Here is an 18,530-nt window from a genome sequence, read left to right as displayed (position 1 = left end):
TTTAAATTGACTTATTTTAAGTTATGTTTTAAAAAATTGAAACTAAAATCAAATCGATAATATACAAAAATCGATCCAAACAAATCTGAAAAAATTGATTCGGTTCCATTCAATTAGATAGAACTGGAAGGCGATTTGGGAGATGGGTAGAGATATAAGTCGATTGAGCAGGGCGAGAAGCGGATCTGGTAATATTGTTGCTCGCAGAAATCGAGCTCTTCGCATTTTAAAAAAAAATGTAAATTGTAATCCAAATCTTTGATTGAAGGAAGGAATCCATTAGCAATAACCCTAATGGTGATCTAATGAACGCATAATCTGAAACAAATTCCTTCCGCCAAAGAAAGCAAACTTGAAATTTATAAAGTTGAATAAAGAAAACAATAATGGCGACTGTCAATTCCAAGTTCATAGAAAAAATCAAAACCCTAATGGAGCAAAATCATCAAAATAGCAAATTGAAGAGATGGAAATCAAATCAAAAGGGACTATGTTGTGCTATTTCTCATAACAAGAATAGCAAAACGCTAAGATTGGGAGCACAGGGAGAGACTAACATGGAGAACAAAGAGAGATGTTACAAATCCTAAGATCATCCTTGAATAGGAGAGAGGCGCTTCCCTCTGCCTCTTTGCATGGCGAAGGAGGGGAGAGAACTTGCTTTCTTTGGCTAAACTTCCTAGTAGGGGAGGAGAGAAGAGAGACAAAAAAATAGGTAGAGAGGTGAGGGATGGAGCAAGTCAAGACTCCACTCTGGTAAGGGAAAGGCAAAGGATAACTTCAAGCGATAAAGCGGTGGTAGAGCCCACAATTTAGGGGCAACTAGGGCTTTTGAGCACTTGAACAGGTAAAGCCAATACTAAACCAAAGAATTGACTTAAAGATACATATTTATATGGGTTGATTCGATTTAAGTTGGTTGTCTTGAAACTTAAATTAAAACCAAACTGATGTTTCTAGTTGAAAAAATTTCCAAACTAAACCCAAACCAAATGTTAAAAAACCTGACCCAAACTATATTGAAATGACCAATTTAGGTCAGTTTGCAGTTTCTTTGCACACCCCGACATATATGTATGTAATGTATATAAGAGGTTGGCTTGGCTAATGGATCTCCACTCAGATCCGATCATATCTAAATTAGATAATGAGATGCCACATTGTTTATTTAAGCTATTGGATATAATTAACTAGCTCTAAATTTTTTAACATCAAAAACCATGTGATTTAAAGATCCTTAACCTATAAATCAAGTAGTCAAAAAGACATAAATTATTTCATGCTACTTAAATTATTCAATTTTTGACCACTTGATATATAGGCTAAAGGTCACCAAATTATATGATTTTTTATATGTAAGTAATTTAAAGATAGTAGATCATATTCAATGATTCAGATCATCAATGTGGGGCTGCTATCATCCAATCTAGATCATGCGATTGGATCCTAGGTCGGAATACTTGTTTAAGATCATGGCTTTCCATTTCGTATTAGATCCTTCTATCAGTATCGATACATGTATCAATTGTCCGAAGTATCGTGTCATGCTATTTTGTAGCACCGATAAAGGGAGAGTTGGAGAGGGAGGAGAGGGAGAAAAAGATAGAAAAAGAGGGAAGGAGGGAAGAAGAGGGAGAGGGAGAGGGAGGAAGGGAGAGGAAGGGGGAGAGAGAGGGGTCAAGAGAGATAGTGGGTAATTGCAACGTCGTCACCTCGAAAACTTATCAACTGCCATTCCTTAGAATTATCCAATATATTCCTTAAAATTTCTTAATTGTTCATTTTCATGAAACATTATCAAATTCAGGTAGGCATACAATCATTTTAATGGAATTCGTCTAGAAACTGACAAGACCTACTCTAAAGGCCAAACCATAAATCTCTCTGCAAAATTGATTTAGATGTAATTGACAAGTTTTCAGAAAAACGTGCATATTTAAAAAAATGAATAAGACTTCCTGGTTCTGATTATAATGACACCATTTGGTTGGATTCTAGTCATTATTAGCTCCTTACCTCAATGGAGCTAAAATGCCACATTAATCTATTGTCAGTTGATCAGCAAACAAGTTCAATGCCAACTATAGGGCCATCTTATTGCCTTCAATATTTTGTAAAATTCCAACTATTAACAGCCATATTTTTTTGCTCATGTTCCACAGGCTATCTTAATGAGTTCCATTAGCCCCATTTAGCTGAGCTCTATCCTATATTTCTTTTATGAAGTAGCTTTGCAATTTGTTGCACCCAAAACCTATTAGTCCTATGGAATATGGAAGAGAACAAAGGGGATTAAATTACAGGGAAGGTGTAGTGTCAGTTGGGGTCTTTTTTCAACCTTCAAGGGTCCTCTAGGTCTTTCACGTGAATTGCTTCAAGAAGGTTAGTTCCTAAGACCATTTTCTGTCAATTCTTTTTCTGCTTCTTTTTCCAGCATATATCATACTCATCTTTAGAACAAAAAAACTGGCATTAAAGTGGGCACTTGCAATATTTCTTATCCTTCAGTTTTTTTCCCATATGAAATTTTGTGACTTTCAGAAAGCTTTATTTATTTTATTTCAACAAAAGGTTGAAATTACATTCTATGTTAGTGATGCCAAATAAGTATTTAATGTTACTCTTTGGAACAGACTAACCGCTCGTCGTTGGCCAATTTTATCCAATTGACCTACTCAACACTTTGCAAATATAAGGTTTACTAGTTAAAATCTTCATCACATCAATTTTATTACATTCACCTTAGTCTATGATGCATTGCTAAAAAATTGCCTCAATGTCCAAGACTTTATAATTTGGATCTCTCAAATACATCCCTTTGGATGCTCTTCTCTATTCTTCCTCCCCAAGGATTGATTCATAATTCACCACCTATGTTGTCAACTAAAAAAGATTTAAGAATTCTTGCCCAGCAAATTTTCTCCTTAATTCCAAATTTAGGTAGTTCTATGCAATCTTGACATATTTGACCTCGCAGAGTAAGGTGTAACATCCATTCATGGCTCTTTTGGATCTAGCCATGTAACTTTTGACTGACTTCTTAGGTTAGCAAGATCAACTACCAATACCACGAGCTCTATTCAATAAAACTAGAAATGTTGGCTCTCTGGTTTTTGCCAAGTAAAAACAAAGTTGATGATAAATTCACATACCACGAGAATGCCGATCCGGTTAGGGTATCAACAAACAACTTGAGCTTGAGGAAATCATTGTTTCCTGCTTTGCCATATTGGACAGAGAACCAATCTACGTGATCCATAGTAGAAAGATTGTCTTCTCCCAAGAACCTTGAGAATTCAAGGATTTTGTATCCCCTAGGAAATTCATAAGCTTGGTTATACTAAACTAGATAGAGTTTTTTTTGTAAATTAGCCACATTACTGGCCGATAGGCACAGCCTAGCTGGTCCATATCAGGTTAGCCGGTTGGGTTATATTTTGTAGGAAGTTGACTTAAATTAGAACAACATTATGGCATTGAATAGGTTGAATTGCTGGACCTAGAACCAACTGATAAAACAGGCTTCAATAGATGTTGTGAACTCCAAAATTCGCCTGAGGTTGCCCTCAGCCTAAGGATTCGGCATACATTGATAGTTTGGAGGTTCTAAAGTTGGCCTAACGTTGATTGATGCATTAGCAATAGTTTGCCAGGATTGATTTGTAATATCCATATTTGCTGGCAAAACATCATCTCTATTATCTTAATCTTTAAACCTTAAGGATTCGCCAGCATAGAATTTGGCCTTTTCCTTCTCATAAGTCATATATTTTTGAAAGTCAAGTTTCTCTAGTGTCCTAATACTTCCATATTGTAGATGAGAATCGCCGACTTGTTCATCACATAGAGGTTGCTATTAGCCACATTTATAGCAAAGTTGACTGGCATATTTTGTGGTGTCCGATATTGATCGAGATATAAATCAAGCATAATGGAGACAAGTCCCTCAACTTACTTTGTAATCACTATTGAGGAAGACTCATGCTGCGCCTCAAATGGGCTCACCATAATAGCCACTTGGCTTGTAACCGTCTCTAATATCTCGTTGGCTTTTCCATATGAAATATGAATTGCGAGATAATATTATGTCAAGGATAGACCAAGAACTAAGCTAAACCCACTTGAGGGAATTTGACTATTGAGGCCATCATCCCTTAAATGGCTTGAGCCGGTTTGTTCATTAGAGACCTCCACTCTAGGTTGAGCCCACAGACTCTATTCGAATAACTTGATCTGGGGTGTGTGGAGTTTATCAGTAGTGTGTGAGTCGAACTTCTCATAGAGCTTGATAGCTGAGCATCACTCCTCTTTTTAGATGGTATCATGTAGCTACTTGTATCCCATCAGGTGTGCCAGAAATGGTTTCTCCACTAGATCTCTCCTCTTAGTGCAGGAGAGAGGGAACCAATGAAAAGCTAGGCTATATATCATGTTATAAGTGTCAAGACCAGAAAGAATAGATGGCAATGGGTTCCACTGCCTTAACCTTCAAGGACTTTCACTATTGAGGTACTTCCTTTTTAGGAAAAGAGAATGGTAACTACAATATAGGCTACTAGGGAGAAAAAACAAAACCTAAATGATAAATAGCAATAATGAAAATAATTGAAAAAGGTAAAAATTGAATTGCCGATTATTCATTGGTGAAGGATCTTTCATGAGATTGCAAATTAGTATTTATACATTCTTTCTTGAACCACTAGACAGTTGTCTCTCTTCTATTATTCTTGATTAACACCACTATAACCACTTTCTTTGGATAGTTGTTGCAGTCTATTTTGGTCTCAAAAACTATTTATCTTCACTTCTCACATCTTGTCTTCTCGATAACCATTTCAACAAATCGGATTTTCATCATGTATCAGGTTGATGACTTCTCTTAGAAACATGAACAACATAGAAGATAACTAGCTTTTAATTTAAGGCAACCTCTCTTTACTCACAATCGGCCTAAGTTGCACCACAGTTCATCTATAGGACAGCCTATGCCTTTGAATGGCTCACCACATAGCCTAGTCTAAGTAGTACTCTTTATATGCCACTCGGTCTATCTAAGGTGATGCCATGTGGTAACTCGATCAACCTACAAACCTGTATAATTTTCTAGTCTATCCCTTAACTATCATTGAGCCTCTTAAAGCCTTGCCATATGGCATCATCTTAGCCAGTCTTCATATCTTTTATCAAGATGTGGTGTAAGCAAGCCTATTATCCAACACTTTGATGTTGTTAATAAGAGTAAAACATTTCTTATTTAATTTAGTCTTGATACTGCCATGTGGCTATTATCTAACCAATCATTAGGCTTCCACTATACCTTAGGATGTGGTGTAAACATAGAGACACGATCAAACATATTGAATTCAACCATGCCATAACTTGAAATGTTCTGAAAACTATTATTTTGCAAAATTGTCATAGTTAATAATCAATTATTCTCAAAAGCAATTGCATGAGATCTTTTATAAAAGAATGTCTGACATGGTCCACGACTCTAATAGGCCATCAAAATCATATGGCTAAGAATCTAATAGTATTATACTCAATGGTCACACGAGAATGCTAGAATAATGGGGGACTTAATTGCAAGAGGTAACTTGTGTAGAAATAAGAAGAATGAGTGGTCTTATTTTATTCGCCAAGAGATTCGATAAAACAAATTGGCTCATGAAGTTAATATCTAAGTAGACCTGAAGAGGTGGGTATTTAGTGAGGAGTTAATATCTAAGTGGATCTGAAGATGTGTGTATTTAGTGAGGAGTTGACCTATCCTGGTAAAGTATCTAGCATATGCCATCAATTTCTAAATTAATTGGAAAAGAATCCCAAATTATTATTCTCTCATAGATTAGATGAAGAAAGATCCAAACTTAATTGGAGAAGGGATTGTATGAGGAAAATAGTTTGGATACAGAGGTTGAACTAGTTAAGAAATATTGAACTTGAGCAAACTCTCTCACCACTTGAATAGGATCCAATTGGAGGTTGACTAACCAAGGTAGGTGGTCGGCACCATTGCCAAGATAAGCACCATGTAGATGGAGGCAGCCTCCCTAGTAGTTAGCTCCATGTATGACTCTAGAGAGGGGCCTCCAAGTAAGGACACCACTTCACCATCCTCGTCTCCCCTTTGTATCAAAGTCGGACTAGGATTTTGGGACGTCCATGTAAAGAAAGACCTAGGACCTCCCCTCGTCTGTAAAAAGGAGGGGCATCCAAGGGCTAGGCATCCAAGCTAAGCCTCCATATACCACATATACAGAGAGTGGTGCAAGCTATGGTTTCCCATCTCCATTAGATTGAGTGTAAGAGAACGGGAGAAGAATTATGGGACAAGCTTTTCTTATAGAGTATCCCCTGGCTTGTAGTTCTTGCGACTCAAAGCAAGCTAAAACTGTAGATCAATATGTGGATTGAAGTAGCTAAGGATAGTGATTCTCAGAAGGTTATGTACTTTCGTGATCTTAGTATCTGCTAACAGATATATTTCTTCTATATTATATGTGTAATCCATGTATAAATGATGATTTATTGAAAAAAGTGATCATATTCCATATTTTGTATTCTATTACGCTGCATAAAATCATACTAGATGGACCATGATACCTTTTATTATCACCCTTCGTGGCTTAGTGGCAGCTACAATAGATTTGCTAGGTATGGATGAGGATGCTTGATGGGCATAAGTTCACATGAATTTAATACTTTTTTTTTTATAGTAAGAGGGCATAGCACATATGCAAACAAAAGAGTTTACAGCGTATTACAACATCAGAGTATACATGCAACGAGCTCCCTGTTGGAGTTTCAATTAAAAAAATAAAATTTTCTTATTTTCTAAACTTTAGTTGTTTTAAATGCTTTAAAATATTTTTTTTGTGAGACATCTTTTTTAGAAGAATTGTGACTCTTTAAAAGAGAACGTTGGTTTTCAAAAAGATACGATATTCTTGAAACAGCACGTATCTTTGGAACCATCGCGACACTTCGGTCTTCTGGATAGAGTCTAATTTCTCCATGATTAATCACAAAACAATTCAATCCCTCTCTCTCTTACTGGTACTCTAACTCTCAAAAGTTTCTTCCACGGACAGAGAGTTCTTCCACCCTTCAACTTTCTGTTTTCTATCTTTTTTTTTCTTTATTGGACATCTGAAGGAGTTGATCGGGTCAAGCCTCTATAGCGATCGTGCTCATTAGAAGAGGATCAAGCTGAGCTAGGTTATTGTACCTTGAAGACGAAATCGCCGCAAACCTACACATAGGAGGCGATCACGTTCTTAGGACAGTGTATATCACACGTCTTGATTCAGGCAAGCTCTTTTCAATCTTTTAATTTTATTCTAGTAGATTATTCCTTTATAACACTTCTATAAAATAAAGATATAGTAATTTCCAAGTAAAATATTTCTAATACTCTCCACGGTTAACAGTCTATTACTGCTGTATATAAGACAACCAATAGAGATTAGTAGACAGCCAGCTAGGACCAAAGAACAAATTTAATGGCTTTAAAGTCGTTGCAACCGTTTACATCGGACATAACCAAGTTTGTCATCTAATGGATTAGATGTTGAAGAAAGTGACAATGCAATAGCTAATTCATCTGATTTTTAGCCGATGACTATTAATTGTCATTAATTCACGAAAAAAAAATGCTATATAAGAAAAATAATAACCCCATTATATAGCATGTTGGCTGATTATTTAAGCAAAACAAAATTTATAATTTCAAATATTAACACTATCTTTTTCTTAATTAAATAAACAGTTTGTTTGTTTAGATTATGGGTCTGCTATTTAGCCTTGCAAATGTCCAACATTAATACTTAATTTCGGGGCTAAAGTTAGGAAATGATGGCAAATATTTTCATTAAAACACAAAGCAACAGTTTTGGAAGGGGCGTCCGTAGAGGTTCAATTGTTTGATTATAAAAGCTTCAGCAAAGCCTTTATTACATCTTGCTCCTTCCAGGAACTTGAGGTCCATCGAATGGACGGTCCAGATGGAGAGTACTTATAATCAGCCAATAAGATCTGATCTCCCGCCGTTATGCAATAGAAGCTAAATTAGAGAGTTTATTTTAGCTACCACGTTATTGAGTTCGCTGGTCTCGCATGTCCTCCCTTGATCTAAACCGTCGAATTTCCGTGATTCAATAAACCAGCATCGTCCGTCCATCCAATTATCTATCATCGAACCCAGGTTTCCATGCCTGGCTCGCGTCCGATGCCTCGCGGAACAGCTAGTCCCGAGCTAAAAGGAGCGACATCGGATTTGATTGCCCAGAATCCTTTCTGGTTCTCTTTCTCCGTCCATCCCTCCCTCCCTCGCCGTTCTTCTCTCTTCCGTTTCCGAGCCATAACGTCGAACAGGTATCGGGCAAAAAGTAGAAGGCAACAAGATGCTATCCCTGCAACTTCCCTTTTCGTCATGCCCTCTTCTCCGGCACACCAAAACCCAATCCCCCGTCCACGGATCCCGCATCCTGAGACCTTATTTCCCCCCTCACACCACCCTCGGTTGTCTCCGCGATCCCACCCGTTTGCGCCCCTCTGTCCTCCTCCAAACACCCACCCACGGATCCCCCATTCTAATCCCCAGAGCTGCAGCCGCAGCAGCAGCAGCAGATGGAGACCCCGATGCTCCACCAGGAAAGGAGAAGCAAGAAGAAGGCATCAGAGAGCTGAAAGATGGAGAGGACTCCATCCCAGATCTAAATGAAGATGACTCCACCGGTAAATCCATGGCGGAGAACGAACGCAAATCCAAAACCACCACCCCGAATAGCAGTACCTCATATCTGGCCGTGGTGTTCGGCCTGTGGTACTTCCAGAACGTCGTCTTCAACATCTACAACAAGAAGGTCCTCAACATCTTCCCCTACCCCTGGCTTCTGGCTTCCTTCCAGCTATTCGTAGGCTCCCTCTGGATGGCCTTCCTCTGGGCCTCCCGCCTCCAGCCCTTCCCCAGAGTCTCCAAGAGATTCTTCGCCGCCCTCCTCGGCCCCGCCCTCTTCCACACCATCGGCCATATCTCCGCCTGCGTCTCCTTCTCCAAGGTCGCCGTCTCCTTCACCCACGTCATCAAGGCATCCGAGCCCGTCTTCTCCGTCGTCTTCTCCGCCTTCCTCGGCCGCTTCTACCCCATCCAAGTCTGGCTCTCCGTCCTCCCCATCGTCGCCGGCTGCTCCCTCGCCGCGGTCACCGAGGTCTCCTTCAACGCCCAGGGCCTCTGGACCGCCCTCATCTCCAACGTCGGCTTCGTCCTCCGCAACATCTACTCCAAGCAGAGCCTCCAAGATTTCTCCCACATCAATGGCCTCAATCTCTACGGCTGGATCAGCATCGTCTCCCTTCTTTACCTCTTCCCCGTCGCCGTCTTCGTCGAGGGGTCTCGGTGGCCGGGCGGCTTCCAGCGGGCGCTCGCGGCCGTGCCGTCGCCGTGGACGTTCTACTGGTGGGTGCTCCTCTCAGGAATTTTCTACCACCTCTACAACCAGTCGTCTTACCAGGCGCTCGACAAGATCAGTCCGTTGACGTTCTCGGTCGGGAACACCATGAAGCGGGTGGTGGTCATCATCGCCTCGGTGCTGGTCTTCAGGAATCCAATTCGGCCGCTGAATGCTCTTGGGTCGGCCATCGCGATCTTGGGGACTTTCTTGTATTCACAGGCCACGACGATGGGGAAGAAGGAGAACAAAGCGGTTCCTGAGAAGAAGACTAGCTGATCGGCAAATGCTGCCCATTGAGGAGTCTGGCTCTACTCTGGTGACAACACCATCTCTTTTACCTCCTTTTCTTATTGTTATTCTTTTGTTTCTCATGCCTTTTTCTGCAACCTAGCCATGACAATAAGATGGTTTTTGATCAAATGTGAAAAGAGAGAGGGATACCCAATGTGATTTTGGGGATCTCATCTCTCTTTTCCTGTTTCCTTAGTTCTTTAATGTATTCGATGGAATGCACTGTAACTATTGGTTTTTTGAATATTCGGATATTGCCTTAATTTTTTATTAAAAAAAAAGAAGTCTATAGCCTCATGCTTTGACAGTGATTTTTTTTTTTAAATTCTGTTCAGATATTATTCTATTATGTTGTTCGAAAAAGAGTAGAAATGATTTATGCTTCTAGACTAGACGATTCGAGTTAACAATAGATAATATAATCAATATTTTCTTATCCATCTTGAATAACACATATGCTTATCCAATGCAACCTTGAGCACAATTGGATGATACTTCATGCCAAGATCTTGCTACAGCTGCCAAGCATATATCTGATGCATAAAGAACAAAACTCTGCGGTGCGCTTGAACCATGTTTCGCTGCCTTGGTTGACATATGGCCCTCTGGAGCGCAACTTGGAATTATCTTGGTTGTAAAATTTCTTTTTCTGGGAGATATATTTGGTATCTTACATTTTCCCTCTCTAAAATCCAATGGACAAGGTCAAATTAAGTACTTTACCATGTCCTGTTATGTTGTCAAATTTTTTTCTCTGTTAGTCATACTTTTGTTGCTGCAGATTGGCGAATATGTTGAGATTATAGAGTAGAGGACTATTAGAGAACCAATGGCAATAAAATATGAACTGTTGAGCTGCACACTTAGCAGTACCTGATTTCTTGTGCGGTCAATAATTAAAAATATTATAGATAGCTAAGAGAAGCAACAAGAGGAAATGCAAGATTGAAAATTTTTATAGAAGACAAATAATCATTTCGAGTAAAGGATAAAGATTCTACTGATACTGTGAGCATTCATATTTTGGTTTAGCAAATGTGTGTATGTGTGTGTGTGTGTGTGAGAGAGAGAGAGAGAGGTGCTGCAGATAGCTTTGACTGTTGAGGAAGCTTGACGAGAAGGGGTTCGGTGGAAATGAATGGAGAAGGGCGATGATTTAAACCATTTTGTTCTGATGTTTTCGAGGTTAAACTTGAGGCTGTCAAGAACCTACAGCCTTCTTTTTCCTCCTTTTTTGCAAGTGTTAATTCTACCCCATAGGCATGAGACTGGATTCGTACTGAGGCCTAATATAATGAAGGCAGGTAGCATGGTTTTTGCTTTCAGATCTAGGGTAATGCATGCATATGTTTTTGGAAAAAAAGGGAAATATAAAGAGTGCTTGGTCTCAAGAATGTGTTGTTAAGAGAACTACATCTGACAAATTAACAGTTGTTTGTGAGGTTCTTATATGCAACCAAGACAATGTTCTTGTCAGTTATTGATGGAAAAGAGTAAGGAATTCTCTCTTGCTGGACATAACAAAACTACTGTAAGTAATAGATGAGGTTACCTTAAGATGAACATGGTAAAGGTCAACAACACCTATGGATGTGGCTGATATACTAGTTGAAATTGGAGGACAAGTTAAAAGTGTTACAGCAAGAAAGAGGGCAAAATAGGGATGTACAGCACATCAACGATGAGTGGTAAATTTAATTATATAAAGGAAACTGAGGATGTAGCACAAAGATTCTAGAAATTAGTTGAAGTGGTGATCTGGAGATGCAAAATGAATCCATGGTACAAATGATGGCTGATTAGCAGATATGAAGGTTAGGTTTTGCAGAAGGCAGAGTTTTCAATACTGAATAGCTAGGAGTTCTAACGAATGTATAAGGAGTCATCACCTGTGAGATTGAAGTCGTCAACGTGGAAAAAGATAAAAAGTATATAAAATGTTATCAAATTATGACTAATTCACCCAGTTTCATCATACTTGAGACTTGTACCATAGACCTGTTTGTTGATTCAACAATCAGTCATCATCTATAAGCTTCCTCCTATTAAGGAGTAATTAGCTTTATTTTTGAGAAGTTTCTTTTTTTTGAAAAAATGAAGTTGGATCCTTCACTTGTGACTATTAAGCTGTTTCGTCAATACATTGGTCAATCCAACATACATTTTTTTCCCACCAACATAAATCTGATAAATTGAGAAAGCATTTTTTGGTCCCAGAGAGATGACCGCTCATTAAAGAGTTGTAGTCCTCGGAGATAATAGATGCAGTGGAGGAATGCTTGTTCGAAAAAATTGTGACCTTTCTTTCTCATCAACAAGCCCCATGAGCACCACAGGTTGCAGAGCTTTTGTAAAATTCCTTCTTCACCAAAGAAGGCATAGGAAATCAAAACTCAATTGAGGATGAAATACTCCAAGTGATGTGCAAATAGCTTTTCAGATTGATGGGGAGAAATAGCAAATGGAAAAAGGTGCTTTTACCATGGCCGGGGCTTTTTGACAAAAGGATGCAACCACCCATATTTTTTCCCAGTTTTCTTTGCAGCATATCTCTTGTATTAAGTTTTTTTTTCCAGCATAGCCACATGAAACACTTACTCTTTAGCGGCGCACAAAGTTTCCATAAAGAGCTCGCGAATTTGCTTCTAATTCCTCTGGTGTTTAAGAATTGATATAGGGAGGCAGTAGAGAAAGGATCCATTGCTGTTTAAATTCCACACCACCTGATCCTCTTCCTAGGATAAAGAAACTACATAGCTTATGGGGATAAAAGATGATTGAATTGTGTCTCAGCCTCTCTAGAGTGATGAAGTGGCAATCTAATTTTCTATGAACTTGTTCTTGCATTGAAGTACTTTGCAACCGATCCATTTTTTCCCGGCGACTAACCTTATATAACAAAAAGAAATGAACCCGGAGAGAAGCATCACAAATCCAATTATCTTCCCAGAACCAACCTTAAAGCGAACTCTATCCCAAAAACCCTGTAGAGTATTGATGACATCTCATCAAAGTTTAGGTCTTACAACTTAGCGAAAGCTTGACTTTTTTATGGTATGCGAATTGCACTTGTTTTCTCCAAACACCTAGGTTATAATTAAGAAATCTCCATCCCTATTTTATTAAGAAAATGGGAAGCAGAGTTCTCTTTTGGCACACAATTAGCTGGCTGTGCTAATCACCCTTCATATGTTGAAATCTAGTGTCTCCTAATGTTTAGAAAACGGTCCATTTAATCAGAAGTTGGATCCGTTTTGCCTTTACTCCATTTACAATATATATCCTTTCCATGCGTCATAATTTAGTGCAGCGCAATCTGGCTTCAGACAAGAACACCTACACTTGGTGCTTCTTGCCCCCTTGGTCTGTCAACCTCTCTAGTAAACACTAGCACGTCTCTCGAGCTGCATCCCTTCTCATCGGAAATCCTCGCCACCCCTGCTCTGCGGCATTGGCTGGCCATGCTCAGCCTGGTCGTACGCCGTCCTGGTCCTCAAAAACAAGAACACACTAGAGAGCAGCCCGACCAAAGTGATGCAACCCCACCCCAAGAAAGTCTTAGCATAGCATTTCCTCCCCATGCACACCACCATGCCATCGCCAAGCTGCACCCCCCTGAAGCTTGAATTCCCATTGGCATCATACACCAAGGCAGCAAGCAAGCCATAGAGCAGAGATCCCAGAGGGATGTTGGTGATGAGGATGTTGTGATTGACCCCGACGCTGTTGGGCCCGAAGAGCTCCGACGTGACCGCCACCGCGGCCGCGAAGATGAACCCCGAGCTCAGTCCCACCAACGCCGTGCCTGCAAGCAGAGCATGACCGTCGCCCGCCTCCGCCAGCAGAAAGAAGGCCAGCGGCATCGGCACCAATGCTATCGCCAACCATCCCGTTCGAGCAAAGTACACCTTCCTGCGAAAACAAATCTCATCAGCCTGTTTGATGCTGCTGCTATTTGTTCCCTAGAACTACCGTCTGCTACGAGCTAGGCATGTGTTACTTACTTAAGACCGATATGTTTGATGAAATTTAATTAGGAAGAACGCTAACGCTAATATATATATAGTTAGCCGTCTGTAACTTTGGAAGTGTCAGGTACAAGAAGCTTTTAATTAGTACACTCCAAAATGGAGTTCCATTCGTAGAGTTGGCAGCATATATAAGGTTGCATCTACGAAAGCTTGAGTTATTAATTAAAGGGATGCGAGGGAAGAGAGATACGAACCCGCGAAGGAAGTCAGGGGCGGCGGAGAGCAAACGGCCAAAGAAGGAGCATGCGGAGTAGACGGTGACGAACAATGTGGTCTTGGACTCCCTTCCCAGGGACTGGGCAATCTGGCCCAAGTTGTTGCAGTAAACGAGCCCCACCGTTGCGCCGCAGAAGTAGGCCACGTAGTATAACCAGAAATCGATCCGGGTGATGAGCCTTTTGGCGCTGTGCTCCTCGCCGATCGCCGCCAGCCGGTTCTTCTCCATCACCCCTTCGCAGCACCGCCACCGCTGCGACCACCATCGCCGCGTCTCCTCCTCTCCAACGACGACCCTATCATTGCTGCTGCTGCTGCTGCTGCTGCTGCTGCTGCTATCATTCTCATGGATGTTGCTGTTTGTGTTGGTGCCACGGATAAGCTCCTTGCGAAGATCCAAGTCCTCGATGCGGCTGAATGGAGAGTAGTGGACATCGTCGGCGCCCGAGCGAGAGTAGATGGTCCGCCGAACCCAATGGCGAGCGCAGACGGTGCCTGGAATGCAGAGGGGGACGAGGAGGAGGATGATCGCACCGGCGAGGAGGAGGCGGGCAAGGACGGGCCGGTTCGAGGAGACGGAGTTGAGGAGGAGGAGGTAGAGGCCTGTGAGGAAGGCGAGCACATTGAGGAGGAGGAAGACGTGGAAGTCGCGGCGGGTGGCGTCGGGAGGCAGGAGGAGGAGGTGGGTGGGGGGCTGGCGGAGGATGGGGAGGAGGGCGGCGGCAGAAGCGAGGACAGGGAGGGTGGCGTTGAGGAGGAGGTAGGTGGAGGAAGAACCATCCAAGGCATTGGATGCGAGGGTGTACAGGGCGGCGCTGACGCCGTTGAAGCTGATGGTCAGGGAGAGCGCGAGGGAGCGGTTCACCGGGAAGTTGCGGATGCACAGCACGAAGCACACGGTGTTGAACCAGCAGATGCTGCATCCGGCCAGCAAGCATAGCAGAAACACCTGCAAACCCATGCATGCAATTGCTTCATTTCAAAACATATATATATATATATATATATATACCTACTTTCTCATGCCAATTAGTGTCATACTTTGTCATGCATGCCAATGAGAGGAGGGGAGGAATAAAAGATGGGAGAAGCAAAACCATAGACAAGCTCGGGCACCGAGATAATTTATTAGTGTCATACTTCTTAAAGTTATAATATCTTCCTGTCCCAGTCCCACCTTAATCCCACAGGCATATGTATGTGTATGTCATGGGACCGGGGTTGTATTTATCTTTTGCATGAAAGAAAATTTTGCCTTCCTTAATTTATAAGGAATCCATCGTTGGATCACCCACCACACAGATCTCAAAATGCTCCGAACTACATCATTCATCTGGCTGCATGAATTTCAAAGCGGCCGGTGGAAGATCTAATTAATGGTGGAAGGAAGGCACAGAAAGGATACACCTTCGACCAATAGGTAGATAGATATGTATCAAACCATCATCTTATAATTACCATATTATGACCATCCATTTGGACCATCTAACCTCCACCTTGCCTATGATAATGATAAACGCCTTACCTTTATCATGCATGATACCAGATGCAAGGGGAATTAATATTAAGGTTGGTGCTCGTTAGCTCCTAAGCTACCGTCGAGATGGTCCAAACAGTTGGTACCGATCCTTAATTCGCAAGAGAAAGAGTGAGTCACAAGATTGCAGTGCAGGTCATTTGATGCTTGACCGAACCAAGTGCCAGGTGCCTAACCCATGCGTCATATCCTCAAACATCTCGAGTGCCAAAAAAAAATGTGCCTTCCATCTTAAGTCTCAGCAACAAGTCTCTCTCGCATTTTATCAGGTAGTGCGACTGGCAGTTGGTTGCCGTGGTTCCGAACGAGTCTTTTGACTCTTTTCGGACGCTCCTACCCGTCAAACAGAATGGAATCAAGCGGACGTCGAACTCGAAGTCCATCAGCAGGCGCTTCCCAGCGGCGTGGCCGGCAACGTATCCATGCATTGATTCCAAGACCAAAACTATCCTTAATAATATCTAGGAAAAGAGTGCCTTCTGTTGCTCAACGGCGTCAGCTCGTTTAGACCCTCGCTAAGTTTTCTATTGCTGTAACCCATTTTGGGAACATATCCGACCGTTGATGCTGATCGGACGGCTGCAAGAAAGGAAGCTCGTCCATCTCCTATATCGAACTAGGGATTCACGAACGTCATGGTGACCAGAGGATGACATGACTGATGGGGTCCGCGTGTATCCATTCTCCCCACAGGTACCAAGATTGAGGGAATCCCATGATCGCATGGTGGATAAGCCGCCCACGTGGCAGTACAATAACCAAATTCCGGCGTCGCTAACAATCCGGTGGCGGTATCTAACTGATGTTACATATAACACCTTGACTATCTACACTATTACTTGTGGATCCCGGGCTTCCAAATTTACCACCTAGTTACATGATTTTTTTTCCTTTTTTTTTTTCCGTTTCTCGAAACATGGAAGCTCTACTTAGGAAATATGACACAAGCAAATAAATAACACCCATACATAAATGAGAGAAGATAAGTAAATGGATAGATTGAGAATACTATGATGCCACCTCTTTGAAAAATGCAGCATAGTTATGTCTGTCTATCGATAGAAATAAGGTATCACAACACAAATTGCTATGCCCTAACATGCTAGATTTTTATTAATTTAAAATTTTGTTATAAATATTTTTTAAAAATATTTATTAACCCTTTTATTGTATCATTCATATTTGATATTCCGGTGATAATTTATTCACTAAGAGATTAAAACATCCATCAACTTAAACTTTCTCACCTTTCAACTTGGGTACGAAGAACCTCTGATGAGAACACATAAACAATGTTGTCTTTTAAGGAGCCCTAGAGAATTATATCAATACAAAGTGCCCCCAATTGAGAAAAGCGAATTCATGTCGATGTAATTGTATTTATAAACTCTAATATGCAACCTCCAACAAAATCCTCCTCGTTAGTTTTAGCTTCCCACTATTATTGTTAAAGGGTACTAATTTTAGTAGATACTTCTTTAGGTTCAAGCTAACCTATTATAGCGTTGAGTGCACGCTGCATAATCACCAAGTGTTTGACCTAGTAACTTTAAAGACAGGAGTTTATATGTAAAAGCCCCCTCCAAAAAGAGAACCAAGTATAAAGAAAGGAAAAGTTGGTTTGACTTTTCACCAGACCGTGCCAGAATTGCTGGATAGAAAACTAATCCCTTCGCTTCGAAGCCCAGAAATTATAAAAATATATAATTAAGTACGAATTGGTTAACGGCTAAAAAAAATAAAATGAAATTAAAAAAAAAAAAGAACGATGGAATCTGTGAAGTAAAGTGGGAAATGGGGAGGGACTCACGGGGAGGTAGGGGAGGGAGAGGCGGCCGGTGAGGACGAGCCACTGGGCGGCGTAGGCGGCGGCGCCGATGGCGGCGGCGAGGAGGAGGACGGCGGGGAGGGGGAGGTAGAGGAGGGCGAGGCCGGAGGACCAGCCGAGGGCCTTGCCGAGGTCGGAGGCGGTGGCCAAATAGGAGAGCTGGACCTGGGAGATGCCCAAGGCGGCCTTGAGGTCCGACGAGTAGGCCGAGAAGTCGAAGTTGGTCCCCGTGAACGCCTGGATCCACACCGTCGCCACCAATATCATCCACTTCCTCGACTGCCCCCCCGCCATGTAAATATATATATATATATATATTCCCGCTCTTGATTTCAATCAATTCGATTCTTCTTCTTCTTCTTTGGATTGGGATTCTGTGGTTTTGGTTTTTGGGACGCGAAGCCAAACGCCGGTGGGAGGCCTCAACCGTCCCTCTCGGGCTTTAAATAGGCGTCGACGCTCTCGGCCTCTGGGCTCTGGGTTCCGGTTTGGTATCGTTGTTGCGCCGAGGGATCCAAATGTGCTGCTTTCCCGATTTCCTCCGAAGGGACTTCTGCTGACACGATAGCATTTATGGGATCCGATTGGGTCGCGTTGGTCGGTTCAAAATTTATCAACATCTATTTGAAAATTACGGGTTTTATTATGAAATACCCTCCTAAAAATTTACATTTATATAAATACCCTCATAAATTTATATTTATATTTATATCTTTATAAATACTGTTTTTTATAAATATCTCTTAGCATAACGATTGTTCTAACACCATTAATAAAAATCATATTTATTTTAATGAAAAATCAAATAGAATTATGAAATTATCTTTTTTTTATCTCCGAATTCATTGGGAATCATGATCCGCTCGCGATCGACTTCTTCCTCCCGCAATCGTCCTGCTTGCATGATCCTCTGAAACAATAGTATTTCACGGTGTAAAAAAATACTATTTCATCGTCTTCCTCGATTCAATTCTCCACCGCCATTGATCCTTCTTCCTCTCTTCCTTTTGCCGACTCTTTCCTCGCCGCTCATTGTCCAAGTCCCTCTCATCATCGGTCTTTGCCCTGTCGGAGAACTCGTCGCCGCTCCCTTCCCTTCACTAAGATATGTTCGTTGCTCCCTTCCCTTCGCCGAAGATCGAGTCTCGCCGCTACCCATCTTCTCGCTGCTT

At 41.5% G+C, this 18,530-nt stretch overlaps 2 protein-coding genes across 3 annotated transcripts; one reads left to right on the top strand and one right to left on the bottom strand.

Moving 5' to 3' along the window:
- Positions 1 to 8,286: 8,286 nt before the first annotated feature.
- On the top strand, positions 8,287 to 10,057 carry LOC103720453 (xylulose 5-phosphate/phosphate translocator, chloroplastic-like). Its single transcript, XM_008810159.4, has one exon. The coding sequence runs from the start codon at positions 8,406 to 8,408 to the stop codon at positions 9,729 to 9,731; it is 1,326 nt and encodes a 441-aa protein (XP_008808381.2). The 5' UTR covers positions 8,287 to 8,405; the 3' UTR covers positions 9,732 to 10,057.
- A 1,053-nt stretch (positions 10,058 to 11,110) lies between these two features.
- On the bottom strand, positions 11,111 to 17,893 carry LOC103720452 (protein NUCLEAR FUSION DEFECTIVE 4-like). 2 transcript variants are annotated; one of them, XM_008810158.4, is made up of 3 exons: positions 17,341 to 17,893; positions 13,972 to 14,942; positions 11,111 to 13,658 (listed from the first exon to the last, which is right to left on the bottom strand). In XM_008810158.4, the coding sequence occupies exons 1-3, from the start codon at positions 17,650 to 17,652 to the stop codon at positions 13,163 to 13,165; spliced, it is 1,779 nt and encodes a 592-aa protein (XP_008808380.2). In that variant the 5' UTR covers positions 17,653 to 17,893; the 3' UTR covers positions 11,111 to 13,162. The 2 variants fall into 2 exon arrangements, with proteins under 2 accessions (XP_008808380.2, XP_026665555.2); XM_026809754.2 differs by lacking the exon at positions 17,341 to 17,893 and adding an exon at positions 15,519 to 15,839.
- Between the last annotated feature and the right edge of the window lie 637 nt (positions 17,894 to 18,530).

Source organism: Phoenix dactylifera, chromosome 2 (genome assembly GCF_009389715.1).
Source record: "Phoenix dactylifera cultivar Barhee BC4 chromosome 2, palm_55x_up_171113_PBpolish2nd_filt_p, whole genome shotgun sequence".
NCBI lineage: Eukaryota > Viridiplantae > Streptophyta > Magnoliopsida > Arecales > Arecaceae > Phoenix > Phoenix dactylifera.
Note: the sequence above shows the minus strand (reverse complement) of the source record. Positions and strands in the feature narration are given on the sequence as shown.